This window comes from Volvox carteri, assembly GCF_000143455.1.
Source record: "Volvox carteri f. nagariensis unplaced genomic scaffold VOLCAscaffold_1, whole genome shotgun sequence".
NCBI lineage: Eukaryota > Viridiplantae > Chlorophyta > Chlorophyceae > Chlamydomonadales > Volvocaceae > Volvox > Volvox carteri.
Genome location: NW_003307545.1, coordinates 1422605 through 1446491, shown reverse-complemented (window position 1 = coordinate 1446491; position 23887 = coordinate 1422605). Strand labels below are relative to the sequence as shown.

Here is a 23887-nt window from a genome sequence, read left to right as displayed (position 1 = left end):
ATTCTGTGTACATGCGACATAAAAAACTCTTGCGCGGCATTGCAATTTCACGCAATGTAATCACCCGGAACCTATGCAATCCTATTGAACGACCAGGATTCCTCCCGCATCTTCTCCCGGCTGTCCTTTGATGTCTCAATGCACTTCATCGTCCCTTCATATTGCGGTGCTTCGTTAGACCTTTTCGTTGGCTTAGACTTCCTTCTCTGGTAACGTATGTGCCGCTGCGCTGGTGCACACACGGCACACTGTTGCAGGGTCTGCATGGCATGGGTTTACAAAATAATTGCGCAGGGAACCTGGCAACAACCTTAGGTCCGAAATGGTTTTCATCTTGCCTCAAGACTAGGCGCTCCTCCTTGCAAGGAGGCTCCTTGCAACGGCGGCCCCACCCATATGGCAAAGCACCACCACTATATCCGACCCACACAGCCAACAAGCCTTTCATGTGCTCCTATCGTAGCCCGCGCCTAATCTGATATCAGCCAAAGCCACCACCTTCGCTTCGTAACCGAAGCTCTGCGGACCATCCTTGCACATCACCCGCCATGACGTCGCGTCACCACTGACCGCATCCTGCAGCCCAGTTAGGCCAACCGCCTCTTGCCACGGCCTGTCTTCGTCCGTCCGCATACTGCCTATCCACCCGGGCACAGCCTCGGTGGAGCAACTTGCAACACGTGGGAGGTTTGCTCCTTGCTGTCCAAAGCGCAAACTGTTACACCTCGATGAATTTTTCACTCTAGCGGGGGTCCACAATCCTACAACCCTCCTCGGCGGTCCGCACGTCCACCAGTCTCAACTTGCCTTGGCGGTTGCGTCCATCAACTTGGCACCTCATTGCAGCTCGCGTGCCTTACAGCAAACTCCCGGCCGTCGCGATGCAGGGCCCTTAGCCGAACACGCGATCCTAGCGGCAGGGGTCAGACCTCTGGTTGCCCCACGCCGTACTTTTGCTTGACCATCTCCTCCGCTTCCTGCAGCGTCCCTGCCGGGTGGATCAGCTGCCAGTCCACCACTGCCGCCATCACCCGACCTAGCTCGGGACCAGGCTTGGACCAGCCAAGCAGGCTCATCACCTGCGACGGATCGGGCGGGGGGGTTTGCACGACACGCACAGCGAGGCATCCTCCCTCAGCACACCCAAATGAATCGCTGTGCGTTTTGGCGTCAGCAGTGGCTACGTTCCTAAAAACCCCTAAAACCCTACACTTTCCAAACCTCCACCCCACGACCGTGAATTGAACCGTTAGGCTCTTCCCCGAGTCCAATTTGCAGTTTCCATGAAAACTCCCCAACCATCACCTGCCGCCGCAATTCAGACGAACGCCATTTTACAAACGGCTTCCGCACCTTTTTTCCGTCCATGAGGGGCTTCCAAGACCAGCACTCTGCCAGACCGTACGCCTCCACCGCGGACAGCAGCTCCCGAGCCATTTCCAGTCGCGCAGCGGCGGCCTCCTCCGACAACTCACCGCCTCCGTCTACGGTAGAGTCCTCCGAGCCGCCCGCGGATCCAGACCCAGAACTAGAGGCCGCATCTTTGCCCAGCGGTGCCGCCGCGCGCATGAGAACCACCGGTGCTAAGACGACGCCTGCGTGGAGTGCGGCATTGCAGCGTTGCAGCAGTCGTGGCGTTGTGGTGTATGCAGTTGGTGCAAGGTAGCCGAGTCACGATGCATCGATGCGATGACAATGCGGAGGGGCCGCGGGGCGTGGTGGGTTGGAGCGGTAGTACACACACAGGGCGCGGGCCAAGAAGCGGAGTAGGGAGTACGAGATCATACATGTGGTAGGTTTGGTAGTGCGTTTGGGAGCTCCTGCGCCATGTCCCCTCTTACATTGGCTACCAAGGACGCCATCCATCCCGCACGAAGCCAAGCCTCTCACGTGCAATTCCACTCACCAAGCTTCCAGTGCTGCTTTAGCTTGCGAATTGCTTGTCCAAGCATTACCCGGACATCCTGCTCGCGGCCCGGCGCCGCGTCAACGCTGCCGGCAGCGGCACCCTTGGACAGTACGGCATGCGCGGCCGCCAGCTCCGCCGCCGCATCATGCAGCGCCCCAGTCATCTCAATGTCCTTGACGCGCCACTTGATCGAGTCACGGATGAGGGCTGCGGTGGCGGGCACCGGCTTGCCCTTGGCGGCCGGCGCACGGAGGTCGCGCAGCGGCAGCAGCAGGGCCGCCAGCAGCAGGAAGCGTCGCTCTTCCTTGTCCATCTGTAGCGGCCCATGGTTGAGGGAAAGAAGAGCGGAGGAAAATGGGGAGCACCGATTCAGACACGACCCAAGGATTTGGGCACTGTGGGCGAATAATGGTAATGTCGGAATCCGCACCCGGGGTAGCTGCTGCTGCTGCTGCTGCTGCTACTCTTGCTGCTGCCAGCGCGACCTGATTCATTGGTATCCAGGACACGTCAACACCGCTGCCCGCTACCCGCCCCGACTGACCTCAGCTAAGCAGACCCACCGCACACTGCTAGCGCGACCAATACGCCATTCCCCATGCCAATCCTGGAAAGACCGTCCTGGTCCGCCGTCCTCACCCCGCAGCATTGGCCGGTGCATGGCCGCACAATGGCCCATGGCTGGGTCCCGGCCTGCTGTATGGCGTGTATGTTGTTGCTAAACAACGGCCTAGTGCCCGCACGAGCAAAGTGCATTTGACACAGACCTGCAGGCCCAGAGCACATGCGATGCCGTCCGCTGCTGCCATGGATGTGCAGCACGGCCCGCCATACGCGCTGCCAAGTCGCGATTGGAGGGAGGGCGGTAGTCCGAAGACTGACGTGAAGAGGCCCAGCCGGTGCAACAAGCGTACAGCGTCCACGGGCGAGGGGCCTGTGAAGGTCCGAAAGGGCCTTCTTGAAGTAAACTTCCAAGTGGATTAATGTAAACACTCTCGCGCGCGTGTGGGCGTGCGTACATGGGTACGTGTATTTCGCCTTTTGGAGAGCCTCAAAATGCGCAGCGTGCGTGTCAAGTACGAAACAATCTCACCGTTGAACATCCCCTCAAGTTCCGTTCCGACGCGCTCCTTACTGATCTTTGTAGCCAGCGCACTTCGTACCTACGGAATGCCGTACGACGTGCGAGGGTCAACACGTGCAAGTATGAGTCGAAACAGAAACTGGGGATACAGATGGTACTAAAACGGAGAAGAAAAATATGCTGAAATTACTTCAGTTGCCCCATGCGCACCTATTGGATTGGTAAAGTTGCGGATTTGGCCTTACGTAAGGTGCCCAAGGAGGTGCGCCACCTGCACCACGCATAGCTGCAATTCCTATTAGATTTGTCTGATACTTTGAAAGCCTATTTTCCACATAGTTTGCATGACCCAAACGGTTGGCAAGCGGCCCGCCGAAGATATGACGCAAGTCAAGTTGAATGTCAAATGGGGAAAGGAAACATACAACGATGTCGAAGTCGACGTGTCGCAGCCACCTCTGGTTTTCAAATCACAGCTGTTTGCGTTGACGGGCGTGCCGCCGGACAGACAAAAGGTCATGATAAAGGGCGCACTGCTCAAGGATGATGAGTGGGGAAAGTCCGCACCAAAGGAGGGCATGACAATTATGCTTATGGGCTCCGCGGAAGCAGTGCCAGTGGAGGCCCCGAAGAACATCCCGAAATTTGTGGAAGATCTGCCGGAGGCCGAGCAGGAACATCTGGAGACCAAGCGCTTTGGTGCCGGCCTGCACAACCTCGGCAATACATGTTACATGAATTCCACACTGCAATGCATGTTCGCGGTGCAGCCGCTCCGTGAAGCCCTCTACAAGAAGGCCTCAGGCGCTGGGGGTGACCCGACTGGCCGTCTTGTGACGGCCATCGCGGAGCTTTTCAAGGACTTGGAGAGCGGCGGCGCCCCCTTCCCGCCTTACGCATTCCTCGTGGCGCTGCGCGCAAAGTTTCCGCAGTTTGCCCAGCAAACGCAGGGCGTGTTTGCGCAGCAGGACGCGGAGGAATGCTGGACCAACGTCATGTACGCTATGCGCGAGAAAGTAAAGGTCCGTCAGCTACGGGAAGGACAGAAGCGGCTGTTCACTGAAACGATTCCCCGGTGGGCAGAGCAAGTCCATGGGACAGCAACGCACAGGGCCACACCCCTGTACGAGAGTTGGGCGGTGACAGACGGCCCTCTGTACGCAAGCATCCGATAGCACATTGCCCTACACAGTTCCCAATTGCGTCCTTCCGAGGTTGGCTGACGTCTAAGCCCATACGCCGCCCCTTGCACTCCTCCTAACCGCAGGACGAGGACGGGAACCCCGTGGTGGACAAGCTGTTCGGCATGCGGACCCGTCTGCGCCTCAAGAGCGACGAGTCTGCCGAGGAATTCACGGTACGCACCAAGCGGCCACGGGGGAGCGCCTCATTGACCCAATTCTCGAATGGGCTTTTCTCTCCGGGTCTTTTATGTAAAACCCCTCCAATAAGTCTCCACTCTGCTCCACAGCCTTGTTGCCTGGAATGTATGGAATGTATCATTGCAATTGCAAAACGCCATGCAATGACAGCAAGGCATGTATAATTTCTTCGCGCCCGACCCGTGCGTGCCTGACAGCGCTCGATATTCACGCAAGTAGCCTCCCATCATCCATAAGCTTCTAACCCCATAGGTCAGCCGCGTTCCGCCTGGCTGGTCAATTTGCGGTTCTTTAATAACATCTCCTCTGAACATGCATTGATAATGACAACAATCGAATGCCCCAGGAGGACGGCATGACGTACACGCTCAAGGTGAATATTGAGGAGAAGACGGCGCACGTGAGCGAGGGCGTGGCGCTGGGGCTCAAGGAAGAGCGCGAGCGCAGCAGCGTGGCGATGGGCCGTACTGTGGTTTTCCGCGGCGGAACGTCACTCACAGCCCTGCCGCCATTCCTTACGCTGCAGATGATGCGCTTCTTCTTCAGGTGCTGCTGCTTCTCCATTGTCTGCCTTATAGCGTTCGTTAGCCCTGTCGCAGCTGCTGCCTCTGCAGCACATGCTGCATTAGCGGCCCGAGCAGGACAGGATTGGCCTCCGCTTCCCGGGTCAGGTCTTAGGAGACCACAGCGCAAACCGGTGTTGATTACCTTGGGTTCCTTAATTTGTAAACCTCCACAGGTCACATAGCCTTCCAATCCATGGTTTAGCATGTATTCTCAGCTCACTCTGGCGAGAAAAGAAAAGGCGCAGCCTAAGTCAGGCCTACAACAGGCAAACCGTCCGCCCATTCTTTGCATTCCCCACTCTCGACAGGCGCGATAATGGCCAGAAAGCCAAGATCTTGAAGAAGATTCCATTCTCGCTGGAGTTTGACGCGTTTGAATTTTGCAGCGACGAGCTCAAAAAGGAGCTGGAGGCTCCTCGTGTCGCATACAAGGAGGCTCAGGACCGCGAGATTGAGGCCAAGAAGCTGGCCAAAAAGGTGGGGTTTGGCTGTAAGTTGGTGCGGGACCCTGGAATCTGCAACGCGACGACAACTTCCTTCCATGATTGTAATCTAGCACAAATCTCGAAACATTGCATCGCATGGCCTACTTTTTGCACAGGGCCCGGGTCCCTCGGCTGTCGCCACCGCCTCTGCTGCTTCTGGAACGCTCACCGCTGCCAACGCCGTTGCGGATGTGGACATGAAGGAAGCTGCGGTGGCGAGCACGAGCGCACCCACTACGTCTTCTTCCACAAAACTATCTATGACGGGTACGTTTACCTGCAAGGCGTGCTGTGATGTTATTGTATAACTACCTGCCTACAAATTGGGTTGGGAAGCGTAGTTAAGTGCAGCTGCCCAGGTGTGTGCACCTGCTGTCGTGTATTGTAACGCAATCCCTATACATGGAGTTATCGTTGGTGCTTCATCGCCTTTTGCTTCGCTTGCAGGTAAATATGAGCTGGTGGGCGTGGTGACACACAAGGGTCGAACGGCCGACTCGGGACACTATGTTGCATGGGTGAAGCAGTCGTCGGACGGTACGTGGGTATGTTTCGACGACGATAAGATCACGGTGCGCACGGAGGAAGAGGTGCTGCAACTCAGTGGCGGTGGTGACTGGCACATGGCTTATTTACTGCTCTACCGCGCCATCATGGTCGACATGTCGGGTGCTGTGCCCGCCGCGGTTTCGGAGGCAGCGCAGCCGGCAGCGGCTATGGAGACGGAGGGCGGTTCAAGCGCATAATGCATTTGCTAGTGCTCATGAGGAATAATGAACGGTCGGACAGGGACTCGTCTGACGATACCGAGCTGTTGAAAAACCCAGTTGGGCTAGGTGCCGGAGCCACAGGGTATCATGCACGACGCCTGTCACGGCGCACTAGGCAGACGTTTTGGTGATGTGGCAAGAGGGTTAGGTAATATTCTTGTGCAGCAACGACGCCATAACCGTTCTTGCACGTAGAAAGTTATCAAGGTACATTCGACGTTTGGTGGAGGAGAAAAGCGGCGGGTTAGCACTATATAGCAGTGAAAGTTTTGTTGGCAGGAACATCCAGGCATGTGTGTACATATTGTACAGTCAAAGATAGCCTCTCAGGAGGGCGGTTTTCAAAAGTAGCCCGTTCAGTCAGCGACCGCAGTAGTCACACGCCCTCCAGCCAGCTTTAGATGCGTCTGTGTTGAGACTTTACCCGGAATGTCCGATTCGCTATCTCATAGTTCGGCTTCATTGTTCACGTTTTTAGCTCATTTCTTTTCACTATGTAGACAGATGGCTGCTTTTTCGTTGGCGTGCGAACCGTCAGCCCCTTGACTAACGCTACCACCACATTAGCCCCGAACACACCTGCTCCGAGGCCGCTGCTTCCAGGATGTCCGGATGAAGTCGGAAGCCGAACCGGGTGCCGAAGCGCACTGCCCGCAGGACCCGCAGCGGATCTGTTGACAACATCCGGTCAACGGGCGAAATACTTTGTGACCGACATACGTATTAATCAAGCGCTGCTCACAACTACACATAATCTTGCGTTGCATAGAAAACCACACCAGCGCTTACGCTCACAGCGATAGCTGACCCAGGTTAACAAAGCGGCTTGACCTGGCATGAGGTCACACGGCCAGTTGCCGATAGGTCATCGGCTGCCACAGCATATGGCATCACAGAATCTGAACACCACATCGTGAAACGACCCGTGCGGCCTCCCCGGTAAGGCCTCCTAGGGTGTGCCAAACTCAATCCCCCCTCACCATCGAGAAAGGTCTCCCGTGGCGGCAGCGGCGTGCGAATTAGGCCGTCGCGCAGGTCCTGCGCAGTACGACATGGTACAGCAACCTTCATGGCGCGCGACAGCAGAAATTGAGCAATCCAGCCGATCACGCCTTTGACGCAAATAGAGCTTTTAACGAAGGTTTCCCCGGCGAAAGTTCCGAATAGCAGAGCATTGGGTCCTGCACACAAACTGCCACACGCGCAGCGCCCAATCGCAACCCCGCACCTGCAGTCCGCGCCCTGTGAGGTCCTCTACCACGCCGCGTTGGGTGATGTTGTAGAACAGCGCGTTGATCGTAAAGTCACGTCGCATTGCGTCCTGCATGCGGTCAGGAAATAATCACATCACACATGCCAGGATTCAGGAGAATCGAAAATTACCCGAATAAATGTGAACCTCGTCCGTCATAACGTTTCCGAATAAGCAACCTAGCATTCAAAGTCACACAGAAAATCCACGCGGAGAGAAACGTCCACGCGATTTCGGAGGATGCCTTGCCGCATTGCTATCGCGATACTTTCCTAACACGGACGCCGCAAGGTCGTACAGTACGGCGTGGTGCGTCGTAGTACGTACCTGCTCGGGCGTGCCAAAAGTCATGCTGGGGATGCGCGAATCTGCGGCATAGGTTTCGGAGCGCAGGTTGACAAGGTCGATCCACATCTCCCCGATCTTCATGCGCGCCGTCTCCAGGTGCTTGGACTGATCGGGATTGGACTGGATCACTGCGGCGTGTCTGGCCTCCCGGCCCTGAGAGCATGTAATGCGGCACGGCGGGGAGGGACGCAGAGGAACGCGGTACGGCGGGGCTCAGCCGTTAAGGATGGAGGAGCGGAGCTTCGCATGTTGTGCCGTGTGTCAGACGGCATGGGGCTTGAACAGATCGCCGGCGTGAGCCGGTAACACAACTGTTTGGGGGTTGAGTTACGCATACTTCCCCAATAACCCAAGCCCCTGTTGCACTGCTCCAAGAGAAAAAATGCCTTCATTTAAGTACTGCACTTCCAAGCGACAGAAACCTGGAACCAGCGCCATATTTCGCGCTCTACTGCGCCCCCACAAGGCCAGACCATCGTGCACCCATCCCACCTGTGATTTGAGATACTCATTCACCAGATCCGCGAAGTCCTTTCCGAGCATGTTGTCCAGGGCGATGTCGATGTCATCGCTGTCACGTCCCAGCAGTTTGTCACGCACCCAACCGCCGGCGCAGCGGAGAGAGGTATCGGCACCGGCGTGGCGCACAGCCGCGAGCAGCGTGTCGAAGAGCTCCTGTTCGCGCTGCGTCAGCGTGATGGTGTCAAGGACCTCCAGAGTGGTGGTGGTAGCAGGGGTTATGCTGCCGCCGCCAGCGGCCGCGCCGCTGGAACCGTCATTTGGGCTGGCAGACATGTTTGGGGCTGTAGAAAAGGCGGCGATAATAGAGGAAGTGGCAGTGGGGCTGAACGGGTGAATGCGGCTGGGAGAAGATGAGGGGAGAATGGGAAGGAGAGTGGACCTGATTGCCGAGAGGGCGGCAGACGGGTGGCAGGACGCAGTCGCGATGGTGGCGACGGGGCGGCTGATGCGGGTGCGGCGGATACTGTTGAGCGCGATGAGGTCGCTATTGGTTGCCGCCAACAAGGCCATATAGACCCGGCGGATCGGCGCAAGGCGCAACACCGATGTTGCCCCGGTAAGCATGCACGGCCGCGACCACGCGGCAACTCGTGCAGGGTTTCGATATGTTCAATTGGCAAATGATAATACCTCCTAGGTACAAAGGAAGAGATTAGATGTAAAGCGTCGTCAATTGACGAGCAAGCTACGTCAGTTAATCATCATGTCGTGTATGTAATATTTAGACTGCATGTAGACCAGGCATAGAGCTAAGATATGCAAGCACCATGCTTACTCAAGTACGTTTTGGCTGCCGTGCATGATGAGTGATCCGAAACCCGAACGTATTTCACTATAGGGAAGCAGTTACTGTCTGGACGAACGAAGCACATATATTAATTTATCTGTCTTATGGTTGACTCGCTGGGTTGTGGCCAAATCGTCGAACCTTCACGAAAGGTATTTCCCTATAACAGCTAGGATACGTATGCTGTCTATCTGGATATCGATAAGTCTACTGTTAACGAGTGAGATGATCCCCACTTAACTCTGAATACGTAAGGAGTGACGGTTGAGCGTCGCTTGTTCACCATCTGATTTGGCCTCCTGGCGAACATCACAACAGCGTCCCAGAAAGCTTGGTAATTGTGGATCAACATGCGCGGACGCCACCTGTGGCGTGTGACAGGTCCAGGTGCGGGATGGAGGTAGCCTGGCGGGCGTGCAGGCTTTAGTGGCCTGCTGGCCCACGTCGCAACACCCCAATCTGCCCCTTAGCAACGTATTTGTTCTGATAGTACAAGGCTGGTACAAGGTCGCCTCACCATCACACGTATGGAAGGATTGTTTGCGCATCCGGGGAACCCGTCACGCGCCCCCCGGGGCGACCTCTACACACTGATCCTACATGCCAACCCAGAAAGGGCAGCTAGAGGCCTAGAATTTATAGGACTGACCTTGTGCGGCCTCTACGCAGGTGTTGCTTCCTGGACGCTTGCCCACGGGTTAGCTTCCTGCACGCAATTGCTGGACCGTGCTGGGGCGGCCGCCGCTGTGGCTGTGGCAGCGGAGACGCCGGATCTTAATGCCGCGTCCCACAGCTCTCCTGGCGGAGCCGATACTCCTCCTTCATCTTCCGCTACGGCTTGTGCTGCTCCTGCACAGCCATCTGTGTCCACCGCCAATTGCATCGGCAATCGTCCTTCATCCCGTGCTGCTGCCACCGCTGCCGCCACTGCTGCCGGCCCTGCAGCCCCAATCCTTATTGGACCTACAACCAGCACAGGCAGCAGTAGCAGCAGCAGTAGTACTACCTTTAGGAGTAGCCATACCAGATCAATTAGCAACATGGCTAGCGCACAAACTGGTAGTGTAGCAGGATCTGGATCTGCATTCGGACGGCTAGCTGGACGCGGACTCGCTGCCTCCAGCGACCCCAGCGCTGGCGCCGGCAGGTGCGGCCGTGGCGGAAGGGGGGGCTGCGGCGGCGGCAGCGGCGGCCAAGGTGGCGGCCACTGGAGTGGATGGTGGAAGAATGCCGGAGCCGAAGCCGGGTCACATTCTTTCCGTGGTTTCGGAGCTGCAGCTGCGGCGGCAGCGGCAGCAGCGGCGGCCTTGACCGCTCCGTCTGTATTGGCGGATCCTTCCAGTGGGCAGGTGAAACCCGCAGATCTGTATATGTTCGGGCCCCGTGGTGTTGTGCCTGTGACAGCTGCATCCCACTACGTGAATGGACCGCTTACTATATTTGCTACTGCCGCTGCTGGTACTGCTGCTGCTGCTGCTGCTTCTGGTCGGCTTTATTAGCATAGCCGTCGCCTCCGCTGCTCCTGCTGCAGTCGATGCTACCGCAAATGCTATTGGCATTCTGCTTGATCTGCTGGTTGAATTTGTGCTTTTTACTTGGGCAGTCCTTGCAGGAAGCTGTGGCAGCTGCACAGGCTGCCCTTAAGATAGCATGGGCTGAAGTGGAGGAGGAGTTTGCGCGTGTGAATGCGCGGCTCCCCGTAAACGCGCCCAGCCTCAAGGTAGGACTAGATCGCACCAAGGTTACGGCTGATGTCATACTGGTGTGTGAAACAGGGGGGTGTATCTTCGCCCGTGGCAGCTACCCTGCGAAACCCTGCCTTCCCCGGTATTTCGGGGCACCCTCATCCAGTCACCCTAGTCAGTGGATCGCTCAGATTCCGCACCCACCACCAGCATCCAACGGAATCTGCCGGGTCGACAGCGGCGCAACTCCATTCCTGGTCGGCTCGCAGGTTAACTTTATCCCAGGTCACCACCGTCCATCAATTAGGGGCGCAATGCCTTCCACCATCGGAAGGACTTTGACCCTAACGGGTATCGATCCCGGGATCTCCCGGGGGCAATGGTCGCGCCTTACCAGTGGTGCCAAACCCTATAACCCTGGTGTGTTCATGTACCCGCGCTGTAACGCCTGCAAAGCGCCACCCGCGACACTAACTACCCACTGTAAGGCTACCCTACCGGAGGCCCATCGTGTGCGTAGCTCGGGTGCGGGGCCCTCGATCCAGATGCGCTGTTCGTGTTTTGTGTTGAACACGCCATGAATGTTAAATCCCTGATGGTGATGATGTTCGTGTGGGGGGATGGAAACACCGGCGGTGTGTCCCGCTCCGCTGCGCCTGCCCCGCGGACGGTCTGGTTTCGGGGCTGGGGCCCGCAGGGTGAGCCGCCGACGGTCAGCGAGGTGCACGGCGCGGTGGAGGTGGTGGTTCCCATACGGGAGGGTGCCGACGCCAATGCTGTGTTGCGGGTAAGTGGCTTGTAAATGCACGGTCTTGATGGGTACGGAAACATGCATGGAACATGTGCATGGCACCAGGGTGCTTTAGCTAACTGTCCTAGCTATCGTGCGTGCGTGCGCGGCATCCGACGGTGAGGAGGTGCATGTTGCGTGCTGTTACACGCACCTGGTCGCCACCGCCCCCTGTTCTCTACCTCGTACTGCTGCTGCAATTTACTGGTTTATTGTTGCTGTTAATGCTACTGCTGCTAGTACTGCTGCCACAACCACCTCCCCGCTGCAGGAGCTACGACAAGGTCTGGGAGGGCGCGGGAGCACCAGCTATAGCGTGAGTCGATGCGTATGATGGGGGGAACCCGCTTATGTGTGGATACGGCAGGTGGGGCCGGGCGGCGGGGCTGGCCTTCCTCTTGCTTGTCGCTTCAGGAACAGGAGCAGGAGGCCTACTAGTAAGGGTGCCCGACTTGAATAATGCTCCTCGTGGCGTTAGGCCCCGTGCGGTGCGATTATACGTGTGTGCCCTGCCGCTGGGGCGCGTGCAGGAGTCGGTGTACGGTGCTGCCCGTACAGTACGGATGGAGATACGGCAATCTGATGGCACGCTGCGTGTTATGATGTTCGTTCCTCCGCGGGGTGGCAGCGAGCAGGCACAGGTGCGTTGTGATCGCGGTGTGTGCCCTGGGGATGTGTGCCCTGGTGGTGTGTGCCCCGGTACAGGTCAGCAAGACCCGGAAGTAAGGAGAGGCTCTGGCAGCAGAGGGCAGTAAGAGGAGCAAGATGGGGTCCCGAAAATGGGTGTAAAGGAGCGATGAAGCTCCGTTGATGCCCACTTTACCGATGGGGTGTGTGGGACGGCCTGTTGAGTCAGCTGTCGGTTCTGTCCGAATTGATTGTGCCTTGCGTTGGCGTTTTCTCTTTTCCTCCCACTGCAACTAAACTTCCCCTTGCCCCTACCCTTACTCGGGCCGCATCTTGTTCATCTTGCGTGTGTCCCCCTCCATCCCTCCCTCCCGCCTCGGCTGTGTCCTGACTTGGCTGCTGGCTGGTGGCGGTTGGCGGTTGGCGGTTGCCAGGTGGTGGTTTCTAAGCGCGGTTCCTTCAGCGCTGAGGAGCTGGCAGCACTGGGTCGTGTGGTGGTGGCGGCCAATGTGACATTCGGATTGGACCAGCCGCCTAGGAGCACCAGTGCGCAGTGAGTTCGGAGGGGGGGAGGGAGGGGGGAGGGGAGGGGAGGGGAGGAGAGGGGAGGGGAGGAGGGGGGAGGCGCTGGTGGAGGCGGACAGGCGGATGGGGTACAGGTGGAGGACGAGGAGCAGGTGGAGAGGTCAGGTCAAAAAGAAAACGAAATCCAGAACCTTAAACCCTTCTATTGTTTCCGCCTTTGTTCCGCCCCAGGCGCCACGGCCTGTACGGCAGCATGGATTCGGATGCGAACGCCCGGGCCATGGAGTCCCTGTTTGAGGAGTTTGCCCGCAGCGCCCTGCACGGCTTCATGGTGGGGCCCATGCAGCAAATATTCGGGGAGCTGCAGCGGGGCATGGGCCTACCGCCCGATATGCGGGTACGTCAGAGGACAGCTCGTGCGGGGTGGGTGGAACTGGTTTGTGGTTTCGGAACAGTCGTAGTGGGGATGGGTGAGGGTGGGAGGGATGGGTGAAAGTGGGGCGGTGGCGAAGGGCAATGGCAAATGTTGGCCCTGCCTTGCTTAGAAGGAGATCGATGCGGTGTTGTATGGGGCCCGCTCGAGGGGGACGTCGTTGGGTCGAAGCGCCAAGGTGACGATGCAAGATGCGAATGCATTCGTGTGTGTGTATGCGTGCGTGTGAAGGCGTGTGGGAGGAAAAAGAGGGAAAGAGCAGTGGCCTAAACTCTCGGCTTGTACCGTGCCGTGCTGTTGTTACAGCAGCGCAGGGGCGTACGGGGCCTACGACCCATTCGCTTTTTGCTGTGGCTCTTAAGGTTTACCGGTTTATTCTTCCCCGCCAGTATTTCCCGCCGTAACACACGTGTATTTGCAACCCTACCACCACTTTATGTTGTCCGCCACCTCGAAGGAGGAGGACGACGGGGCACAAGGGGATGGAGGCGGCGTTGGGCCGGAGGGTGGATTCGGTTCCTTTGGAGGCTTTGGTGGTTTCGGAGGTAGGTAAAGTTGCTGGGTGGAGATCCCCGTTGGTTGGACGAGCCGGTGTGGGAGCAAAGAGTGGGATCACCCTCCGGTTCGTCAATCGTGCTGTGACGCTTGTATTTGACTTAAAGGGACTTGGTTATAAATGCTCAGACACAGGTACGCACACACATCTTGATCGCGGCTTACACACATCGCGGCTTACACACATCGCGGCTTACACACATCGCGGCTTACACACATCGCGGCTCACATCTTAAAATCGCACATTCAGCGAGGTCAGGAGTGTGGACTTGCCTGCAACCCTGCTCTCCCGCAAGATGTCGCATCCCTCATCGCAAACCCGAAGCGCAATGAGGGATGCGGCGTGTGATGCCATTGCGCACAATCCTTCTCCTTGGCCAGTGCGGGGCTCCCTAATGTGTGCCATTTTGCTTCTTTGCCACAACCCCCCTTCCCTCTCTTGGGTTGCCCCGGACCATGGACCATGGACCATGGCATTCCCTGTGCTCATAGGGCCCTTCGGCGGCGGCGGCGGCGCCTTTCCCGGCCTGCCCGGGCCAGCTCCCTCCGTACAGCACCGACCTAGGGGTCCCGGCGGCGGTGGCGGTACGAGTGCACAAGGCTACGACTGGGGTAGCCCCGCGGCCGCGCGCGCTGTGGAGCAGTTGCTAGCTATGGGTGCCCAGGTACATGGGGTTGGCGATGGTGACAGTGGCTGTGGCAGTGACAGCGGAGGAGGTGGGGGTACGTGATTGTGGAAGGCAGGGCAGCCTGGAGCTCCATGTCACTACCTCCTTCCTTCCCTAGGCTAGGGAGGGGCTTATCGGCTTAGCACACCACATTTACCATCCCTGTCGCACGTCCCCACCTTTCCTTGCGCACCCCTACCCCCAACTTCCCTCCCTCTGCCGCTGTTACTACTACTGCCCCCCCCCCAGGTGTTCCCTCCTGGTAACAAGGACAAGATGGACTGGGGTGTACTCGCAGGTGGGAGACGGGGCTGAGGTGGGGATTGTTTACTGCTGGGCGTCGTAATTGAAAGCTGAATGGCATAAGAATTTACGGCTTGCTCCTGATGCGCTTATGTGGGGTTGTTGTTGCCATAGTTTTATACCACTACTACGACCATTACTACTTTTATTACTATTACCATGACTACTGCCTCACCTTGCAGGCTACGAGGAACAGAAACGGACCATCGAGGACTGTTTGCTGCTACCGCTGCTGCGCCCGGACGTGTACGCCAAACTGGCCCGGGCCACAAGGAAGACCTTCGCCAACAACCGCCCGCGGGCTGTGCTGTTCGAGGGACCCCCGGGCACGGGTGGGTGCTGTGTGGCACTGAGTGGTCGTCCTGGCGCGCGCTCGCGCCAAGATGTGGGCGGGCAGGCAACGTCTAATTAGGACGCCTGAGAACGCAACAGATGGGGATCCCTGCTTGGTTCACGGAGGAGATGGGGAAGGAGGAGATCGGGGGAGGGCGGGAGCAGCGGTGGCGGCGGCGGTAGTTCACAGCTGGATTTGCTAAAGCCCACCTTCGCCGTGTACTCTGAACTGAGATCCGTGGCTCCAGCATTCCGCCCTGTGCCGCTGAGGGCGGGGAGGCCTTTGGAGGGTACCGACAAGCAGGAATAATAGAATGTCTCCGCGTGGGATGGTGCCGAAGACTGTTCAGTTTCCCAATATGCATCCGTATGCCACGTACCCAGATCGATATGAAAACCAGGACGCAACCCCCGCTCCTGCCTGCCATGCCGTATGGATTTGGGCCTGGTCCCCCCGCAATACGCCCTCCCCAACCACCGTGCACAGGCAAGACGACCAGCGCCCGCGTAATCAGCAGCCAGGCTGCCGTACCGCTAATATATCTGCCGCTGGAAGCCGTATTGTCTAAATGGTACGGCCAGAGCGAGCAGCAGTTGGGTGCCGTATTCAAGGCGGCGGAGGCGATGGGAGGTGCCATCATCTTCTTGGACGAGCTGGACGCTCTGGGTGGGAACCGAGAGGTGTGTAGGGCGGGCGCGGTGGGGGTGGGGGTGGGGAAGAGGAGGCGATGAGGAGGAGGAGGAGGAGGGGCTGCCTTCATCGTTTGTTTTGCAAATGTTGCAGGCAATGCAATTGTTGACAGTTGAAACTGTACGTGTACCTCCTCACCTCGCCTGACACACCTTTCTGTACCCATGTCTCTCTCTCCACCCTCCCTACCCCCTTACTCTCTGGACCCTGACCCCGCCCACCCATCCTGATCCCTGTTTTAGGCTGGGGGCTTGCACGAAGTGAGCCGGCGGCTGCTGTCCGTGCTGCTCCGGGAGATGGAGGGCTTCGACGCGGAGACGAAGCGCACCGTCGTCATCGGCGCCACCAACCGCAAGACCGACTTAGATCCTGCACTGCTGTCCAGGTTCGACCTGGTCATCACATTTGGACTTCCGGACACGGCATGCAGGTGAGTGGCGCGGTCCAGGTGCCGGGCAGGTAGGCAGGCAGGTAGGCAGGTAGGGGCAGCTTGGCAGCTGCGGGCGGCAAGACGGTAGGCGGCGCCCTGCACGCTGCGATACTACCTGACCACGAGGCCATGTGACTCCGAGATTTCTTTTCCAACATTTTCTGCTCCTTCTTTCCCTTCCATTCATAATCCATTCCTCTCCCTCCCTCCCTGCCCTGCTTTTAAACCTCCGTGCGTATGTATGTATGTGTGTCTGTGTGGCGGCGGTCCGGCAGGCAGCTGATTCTCCGGCAGTACGCCCAACAGCTCAGTGACTCTGAGGTGGTTCAGCTGGCGGAGCGGACTGGGGGCATGAGCGGCCGGGACCTTAGGGACGTGTGCGAGCACACGGAGAGGAGATGGGCGTCCAAGGTGGGTTGTCTAGCGGGGTTCGGGGGGGGGGGGAGGAGGAGGGATTTGGGAAGGCGGGAGAGCAGGGATGTGCTGCGCTATTGGAAGTCAGTAGAAAGTGGCGGCGATTGGGAGCAATTTGAGTGCAGTTGGTTTGTATGAAGATGTGTGTGCCTTGAGACTTGTGTGAGCCGTGAGACTTGGGCTTGGGACTTAGGATGTCCGTGCTATGTGCGAATATGTTGTTTTTGTTTGTGCTGGCTGCACCGTGTCAAAGAGGGCATCATTACCGGTCACCTCAGTCCTTTATTTCCCCTATCCTATCCCGCAACCTCCCTGCGTAGATCATCCGGGGGGAGGTAAGGGAGGAGGATCTGCCGCCGCTGGCGGAGTACTTGGCGTCAGCAGACGAGCGGGCCACTGCTGTACAACGTGTACAGCAACAGGCAACCGCTGCGGGCGCACTCAACCGACTTCTTGGTGCGACGGGTGCCGCGGGCGGCCGGGGCTTGCCGTCCTGGCTGACTGGCGGCGGCCAGCAGTAGCGACAGCAGTAGCGTCTGTCGTTGCAACTTTGCTTTTTAAGGCGACAGCTCTGTAGCAGCCTGCAGCTACACAGCAGCGCTGCTGTGGGTAATTGCGCTGTTTCGCGGTTGGATTGCTGTGGCGACTTTATGGCATGAGCCGACCCGTCGGCGGTCATGTACGCAAGCCGCGCAGTTATTTCTAGATGTCTAGTTGTAGATGCGGCCGTTTGTTCGCCCTCGGGTATTCATCATGCATGAAGGGTGCAGCTGATGTGTTGTTGGCAGCAGCGACAGGAGCAGTAATTGAGACGAGGAGCTTTGCTTTTCATAGGTGGTGCCACTTTGTGGTGTGGTGTGGCGTGGTGTGTTGTGTTGTGTTGTGTTGTGGAAGAGTGTGAGAGGGCCACGAGTGGACTGGACGCCATGTCCAGGTGCAGAGGATGCTGCTGCTGCTGCTTCGTCACGGACCGAAGCCGGGCTGGTCCTCTATCTAGCAGGACGGAGGGAAAGGGTGAGAAAGGGGAAGAGAGGGAGGACGGGAGGGAGGGAGAGCAAGCACGATTAAGCCGAACACGTCCCAGCGCACATGCCGCATAACCGCATTCGTTCCTCGCCGTGGCTACCAGAACTGGAGCTGCGTTCATGCTTTTACTAGCCTCGTTAATATTCTTGCGTCGAGTACCGACAATCAACTGCTGGGACGGGACGAGGCACAACGTGGGCAACCGTGTAGCAGTGCAATCTCAGTTTTCTGGAGTTGGGGTGGGGACGTGCAAAGTATGAAGAGACTGGCAACGAGACCGACGGGGGGAATTTAACACGCAATCCACGCAGGCCTTATGTAAGCTCCGGGCTGTATCCCGCTGTATGGAGTAGTCAGCGCCGGGCTGTACAATAACACCTCGAACAGCGGATTCACCAACCAAGTTGCCGCAGCAGCAAAGCAGCAGCATGAGCCGCGTTAATGGTATCAAGAGCTGTGGCTCGCGGAGGTAGCTTGAGCGACTGGCTCAAGGGGCCCCCAATGGCCGGCTCTCGACCAGGTCAAAGCTCCGACATCCTGTCTGATTCAGTCCTGATGCGGCTGCCGCAACCCGCAGCCGTTGTAGCGCTGCACGCAGCACCCTCCGCTGCTGCTACTGCGGCAGAGGTAGTAGCAGTGGCCGCGGCTCGCGCCTCGCACTCCCGCCTCCAGAACATCACCTGTGCAGCGGCAAACAGCGCTAGCAGCACCACGGCCAGAAAGCTCGGCTGTCCCAGTACCTGTAGCGCAGGAAGGTCGGGCGGGGGCCCGGAATCCCGCTCCGGGCAAAGACTGTTGGAAGGAGCCTGAAAGTTTGGGTTCGGTGGTTGTTTGGTTCGACAGGTGCCTTCAGTTAATTGGCTCGGCCACCCCTCCCTCGTCCCCTCCCGGACCCTGCACACCCACCTGTCGTATCAGGGGCCGAATGCCGTCCACTCCCACCACGAAGCCCACCAAGTTGGCGGCCATGAGCATCAGGATATTGACAGCGGCGGCAAGCGCGCAGACGTGGCGGAAGGCGGCGCTGCCGTGCCAGCGGCGTGCAGCAGCGCTCCGGGCCAAGGCCTTGAGTATCTACGTCGGAAGTCAGCACCAAATGGTATCTGAGGACACACGAAGAGGAGTTTGGCACCTATGCTGCTCTCCCCACTCAGACACACGCACACGCATAAACTGAGGCAACAAACAAACATACAGAGATACGCATGGTTCATCAACGGCATATCAGGGGAAAGTGCCGGAGGTGCGTATCGATCCCCTGAGTCTCATGAAGGCAAGTCAAAGAAAGCCAATCCCCACCTAGCACTACCTAATGCAACCCATACCAGCCATTGCTGGTAACCGTAACCGGAAAATCTGCCGACCATAACGGTATGCTGGGTGTTGTACCCACCATTTCGGGCGCCACAGCGGCCGCCATGAGCCATGCCCAGCTCAGCAGGCGCCACTCCAAGTCGTGCCACAGGGCCACGAAGGTGAAGATGACCCATACGTTGATTACTCGCCAGCGACTGCCCCCCAGTGGTATATACATGTACCGAACCAGCCAACGGTTGTACGACGCATGCCAGCTGCGCCAAAAACCCTGCAGAAGACACGTGTGCACACACAGGTGCCAAAATGCCTCCCCGCCAGCTCTCCTCCCCATACGCTTTATCCACAGTTGACTACTTCACTGCAGGCCCTCTGCTGCCGCAAACCCACCCACCACCTCTGTTACTTCGTTCTCACTTCATGCCGCCAAGCAGTACATACACATTCAACGTCGCGAAAAGGGGCAACACAGTCGCCCACCGTTGATATCAATAAAGAATGGAAAGTTAACGGATGGCATACATATTTACAGAGTTTGAATATCTATTCCCCAACGATGCCTTCCTTCCCAATGATGGGAAGTCAGCTGGGGAGCGCACGCACCTCAATGTCATAATTGTTGCACACACACCGCGTCATGTTCTCCGGCGGTACTATACCATCTGCTAGCGACGCCAGCCGGAAGAAGCGCCAGATGACTGTAAACTGCGGCCGAGGGGCCCGGGGCCGGGGGGGGAAGGGCCCGGGGAAGGGGAAGGGGAAGGACAAGAGTGCGGCTCACGGAGGATTCCCGGAGAAATCACACACGAAACTGACATATCCGCCAACCTGAGCGGCAACAACCTCAAAACGTGCCGCAAGATGGGCATGCGGATGGACAGAACGGCATAGAAAGGATAAAGGATACGGGAATACAGACATAGGGTTGGAACCGGCCGAAGATGTTAAGAACTGAAGGTACTGCTGCTTACCATTGACGGATGAGCTGAGGGCCTAACTCGGACATATCGGGGTTGTTTTGGGTACATAGAATTCGGTCGACTTTGGGTGGCAGGCAGTGCCTATTGCTTGCCTGTCTGTCTGTCTGTCTGTCTGTCTGTCAGTCAGTCTGTCTATCCAGATGTATATCTATCCTTCCGGCTTGCAACACCGCTCCAGGGCGGTGCGGGTAAACATCTGCGCATGCACACGGTACAATTGCGACGTGCGTACGGCACGACGCCGTCGTACCTTGAGCCACATGAAGACCAGCACCCAATACCCCGTGATGGCGTAATGCAGCGGTCGCGGAGCTGGGAACCAACCGCCGCCGCCGCCGCCGCTGTTGTCGATTTGCGGAGTCGCCGCTGCCCTCGCCGCCAGCCTGTCTAATACTCGGTACTTGGCGATGCTGTTGTACGGCAACGCGTGTGTAAGGCCCTCCAAGCAAGCCCAGGCCAGGGCGGCACGTAGCGCGTAGACTAGAACCTGTGCGGCAAGTGCAATTCAAACTCAAAGTTCTGCAGTCAAATCCTTGGCGGGCCAATTCCTTGGCGGGTCCAATCCATGAGGAGCGGCGACATGACAAAAGAGACTTCGAGCGAGAAAAGACAATTCTGGGAGACACGTATCCCACCTGTTGTGCCCCCATCAGCCGCTGCCTGCGGAGCATCCTCTGCGCCGCGAAGCTGTTAAAGGTTATAATGGGCCCGGCGATGTAAAGCGGCGGGTACATGCAATACTCCAGGAAGGGCATCAGGCTGTAGTAGGCCAACGGTAGGGGCGCCTCGGACAAGGCCTGAGGTGATGTTGGAAGGGAACACACAGCTCGCGGAATATCATAACGCAAAAGCGCGAGTAACAAAGAATGCGAGCACTCGACGTATAAATATTGGTATGGAACTTGAGCGCCTGGTGTACGAGCATTGGTACGGAAACCACCGGATTGAGACGCGCGTTAGGAGGGCGTCGGGTGTTGTGAGGGCGTCGGGTCAGTGCAAGCGCCCAGAGGCACTGCACCCGAGCGCATGGAGCTGTACAGCACTGTACGGTAAAGCATGGTGTACAAGCAAGGCTGGGTGGGAAATCATATGCGAGAAAGTGGGAAGTGAGCTGCTGTCAGCGGTGCCCAAGAGGTCCGAAACTGCTGCTGGAGTGCAGCGCGATGAAGTCATCGACCCGGCTGGTTGGTGCCCGGTGCTGGTGCATGACGGAAGGCCAGGATTGGTTCAGGACGTCCGCCTGCAGTGCTACCTTGCCGTGTGGGACATCATCGTCTCCCCTTAGCACATGAAAACAATCAACCGCGCACGGTTTATTTCCTTTGGTCCCCTTCAGAGTCAGCTTTTCGCAAGCGCTCAAAAACCAGCCGCCTTCTTGCGACGCCGCTCTCTACCCTGCCGTCCCCAAAGCTGCACTCTCCCCCCAGAACCCCCGTGCCCTCGAAGACAGCACTTCCTCCGGAGCCACCACCTAGGAGAGCACACAGCACACCTCACCCGCAGCTCTGCATCAACGTGCTGCTGCACGCCGGAGCTACCACCGTCACCAAACCTCGTTCCTCCGTCTCCTCCTCCACTGCTCCCGCCGCTACCACCAACGCCGACTCGCTCCCCTTGCAACGCGGCTTTCTGTCCGGCAGATGCGGTGGCTGCGCCCGCGCCGAGGGCGGCCGGCGAGGGCGGCCATATCCGTTTTCCCCCTCGCGCCCAGTGAAGGTCTGATGCAAAGGAGATGAAGCGGAGCACCAGCAGGTTGTAGTGGATGTGCCAGCGGAGGACGCCGCGGTGTCGGTCCAAGTGTGCGAGTGAGGGGCTGTGCTGGGATGCGGGTGGGGGCGCGGAACAGCAGGGCGGTGCGGGTGGGGTGGTGGTACAAGGCAGTGGCGGACAGCGACCAGGGAGGGCAGCGGGAGGTCAGAGTCAAGAGGTCAGAGTCAGAGGTCAGAAAGAGGGAGGGGAGAGGTCAGGCAGAAGGCAGGGCAGGCGGAGGGACGTTGGAAGGCTGTCGGTTGCTGCTGGTAGTTCCGCCTGTCGCCAATCCCACTAACTTCGTACTGTCTGACTGGTTTGACTATCAGCTGCTTTAATTCCGTATTGCTGGAGATCTGTGCAGGTGTATGTATGTCCGTGAGTGTGTTTCAGATCCAACCAGGCTTTCCCGGAAAAGAACACGGGAGCCCTGGATCTGATTTGGATGGGATTTGGATCTGGATCCTGAAGGTTCCTTCTCACCTGATCCAGGCGAACGGCAGCCCCTCCAAGAGCCTCGCCAACAGCAGCGTGCAACATGCATACACCCACACTCCTAACAATCTGTTCGAATAGAAGGAAAGGAAAGAGGACGAGGCGGGAAAGAGATGGCAGGCGCAAGGATAGATAACAAGGTGTGAGACACTCTCTCTCTCTCTTTCTCTCTCTCTCTCTCTCTCTCTCTCTCTCTCTCTCTCTCTCTCTCTTCCTTACGCACACACACACACACACATCCTCACTTCCTCACATACACAGATGACACGGTAACCGTATTGCGGCATTTGCGTTTTCCATATTGGATCTCAACTCGCCGTACCCGTAGGGTCTGCTGGCCATCCGCCTGCTAACTACGTACGCGCCGGCGGCCAGAGCAGCAACATATACAGCGCAAGCGCCGTGTAGGGCGCCTGCAAGACGGAGGCGAAGAAATTATATGCAAGAATCGAAGACAATGGTTGGGGCCGGTGGCCACTTGTCCATGGATCCCGCGGTTTGGGCAGGAGAGGTTTGCTTAAGGCTCTTAAGTGAACGCATACAGTCAGAAGGCGCCGATCGTCTATATTTAAGGTCCCCTGGGTCGCGGAGCAAGTCTCCTGTGCACTTGGAAGTTCGCGCCCATGGATCGCTGCTTTCATGCTCAGCGGCTCACACAGAAATGCCAGGGACAGAGCCACCAGGAGCGCCTGCCGGATGCTCGGAAAGGCGCGTGCCTGCGGCGGGAGGAGTCCGGGATAAACAGAAGGGGGAGAGCTGTTTGGAAAAAAAAGTAGGCAGCAGCGAGACATAGATGCGATCGATCGGAGGGGTAGAATGAGTCCCAAGCTGCAGCATGGCACCTTGCAAATGAGACGTACGAACGTCTGATTCTGTACATCGTATAGCCAACCGCGAAACCCAATGTACTTGCTGGGAAGCTCCCGCGGTTGGCTGTACGATATACGGAATCGGACGCTTGTACGTCTCATTTGCAAGATGCCATGCTGCACCTTGGGACTCATCATTGGGTTCCTATTATTGGTTCCTATGATTGCAAACTTGATGGTGAGCGTCATACCATTTTGGACAGGGTAACAAAGCCTGCCATTACAATGCAGAGCAAAGGCGCGGACTCGCGGAAACTGCGCCATTGATGGTCGGACAGGTCGTTGCGTCCGAGAAGCTGCCCCTCGTCCCGCAGGCCAGTGAGAGAAGTAACGGCTTGAATTTCTTTGGCAAATATGTAACCTTCACGTAGAACATTCCATTGGAGTCCCGCAACCAGCTGCATAAGCAGATTCGCAAGGACAACTATATTGGATGCGATGCGCCTATGTTAGCACCATGACATAGGTTACATACAGGGCGATACCATACCGCAAGGTAGGTTAATCGTTCAGCAAGCAATAAGCTTTTCACTCTATCCATTCTAGTTAACTACTGCAGCATCTCCCGAAAGTAATATACATAAAACAAGCATCTGCCACAGGCTTTCATACTGTGATCGACATCCATAACAGCTATTGCAACTGTTAGTCGTTGTGTTTCTTCGGGACCCGATGAGCCGGCTCCGAAACCGTATTTGGCGGTTGGACTTATGAAGAGTCGCTCTGGACGCCGTCGCACATGGGTCGTGCCACGAAGAGAGGTTTGCGCGGCTGTTTACTTTTCCATATTTTAGATAAAACACCAGTTTGGCTGAAGGGCATATCAAGGCACTTTCCTTGAACGGCAGTCGAGACCGGTCTAACAGCCCAATTACAGTATTGGCGGGACTGATGT

The 23887-nt window shown here is 57.6% G+C and overlaps 5 protein-coding genes across 5 annotated transcripts; 2 read left to right on the top strand and 3 right to left on the bottom strand.

The window, feature by feature from the left end:
* Positions 1 to 923: 923 nt before the first annotated feature.
* Positions 924 to 3072, bottom strand: VOLCADRAFT_85925 (uncharacterized protein; the record flags this gene model as incomplete). Its single annotated transcript, XM_002945649.1, has 5 exons — positions 924 to 1079; positions 1354 to 1595; positions 1907 to 2222; positions 2677 to 2843; positions 3003 to 3072. Coding segments are annotated over 5 exons (951 nt in total), but the record flags the coding sequence as incomplete, so codon positions are not given.
* Positions 3073 to 3149: 77 nt separating this feature from the next.
* Positions 3150 to 6707, top strand: VOLCADRAFT_78675 (uncharacterized protein). The gene is made up of 6 exons (XM_002946009.1): positions 3150 to 4015; positions 4261 to 4350; positions 4722 to 4921; positions 5250 to 5418; positions 5543 to 5693; positions 5874 to 6707. Exons 1-6 carry the CDS (start codon positions 3338 to 3340, stop codon positions 6170 to 6172), a joined length of 1587 nt encoding a protein of 528 aa, XP_002946055.1. The 5' UTR covers positions 3150 to 3337; the 3' UTR covers positions 6173 to 6707.
* A 41-nt stretch (positions 6708 to 6748) lies between these two features.
* On the bottom strand, positions 6749 to 8507 carry VOLCADRAFT_115637 (uncharacterized protein; the record flags this gene model as incomplete). Its single annotated transcript, XM_002945648.1, has 5 exons — positions 6749 to 6867; positions 7177 to 7234; positions 7425 to 7517; positions 7776 to 7949; positions 8289 to 8507. Coding segments are annotated over 5 exons (663 nt in total), but the record flags the coding sequence as incomplete, so codon positions are not given.
* Positions 8508 to 10527: 2020 nt separating this feature from the next.
* VOLCADRAFT_115636 (uncharacterized protein) lies at positions 10528 to 17080 on the top strand (the record flags this gene model as incomplete). The annotated part of the gene is made up of 14 exons (XM_002946008.1): positions 10528 to 10590; positions 10709 to 10825; positions 11488 to 11577; positions 11852 to 11896; positions 12111 to 12221; positions 12642 to 12760; positions 12964 to 13129; positions 14275 to 14385; positions 14638 to 14686; positions 14874 to 15023; positions 15512 to 15705; positions 15958 to 16145; positions 16421 to 16556; positions 16880 to 17080. 14 exons carry the CDS (start codon positions 10528 to 10530, stop codon positions 17078 to 17080), a joined length of 1740 nt encoding a protein of 579 aa, XP_002946054.1.
* Positions 17081 to 18106: 1026 nt separating this feature from the next.
* On the bottom strand, positions 18107 to 23256 carry VOLCADRAFT_85921 (uncharacterized protein; the record flags this gene model as incomplete). The annotated part of the gene is made up of 11 exons (XM_002945647.1): positions 18107 to 18325; positions 18492 to 18659; positions 18979 to 19170; positions 19503 to 19604; positions 20130 to 20366; positions 20515 to 20676; positions 21377 to 21692; positions 22112 to 22192; positions 22446 to 22536; positions 22779 to 22839; positions 23116 to 23256. The coding sequence occupies 11 exons, from the start codon at positions 23254 to 23256 to the stop codon at positions 18107 to 18109; spliced, it is 1770 nt and encodes a 589-aa protein (XP_002945693.1).
* Between the last annotated feature and the right edge of the window lie 631 nt (positions 23257 to 23887).

Bases quoted from the DNA above. Each gene is read 5' to 3' on its own strand.
- VOLCADRAFT_78675 (XM_002946009.1), top strand. From the start codon at position 3,338: ATGACCCAAACGGTTGGCAAGCGGCCCGCCGAAGATATGACGCAAGTC. The intron at 4,922-5,249 runs GTGCTGCTGCTT...CACTCTCGACAG, and splicing joins ATGATGCGCTTCTTCTTCAG to GCGCGATAATGGCCAGAAAG. The intron at 5,694-5,873 runs GTACGTTTACCT...CTTCGCTTGCAG, and splicing joins CACAAAACTATCTATGACGG to GTAAATATGAGCTGGTGGGC.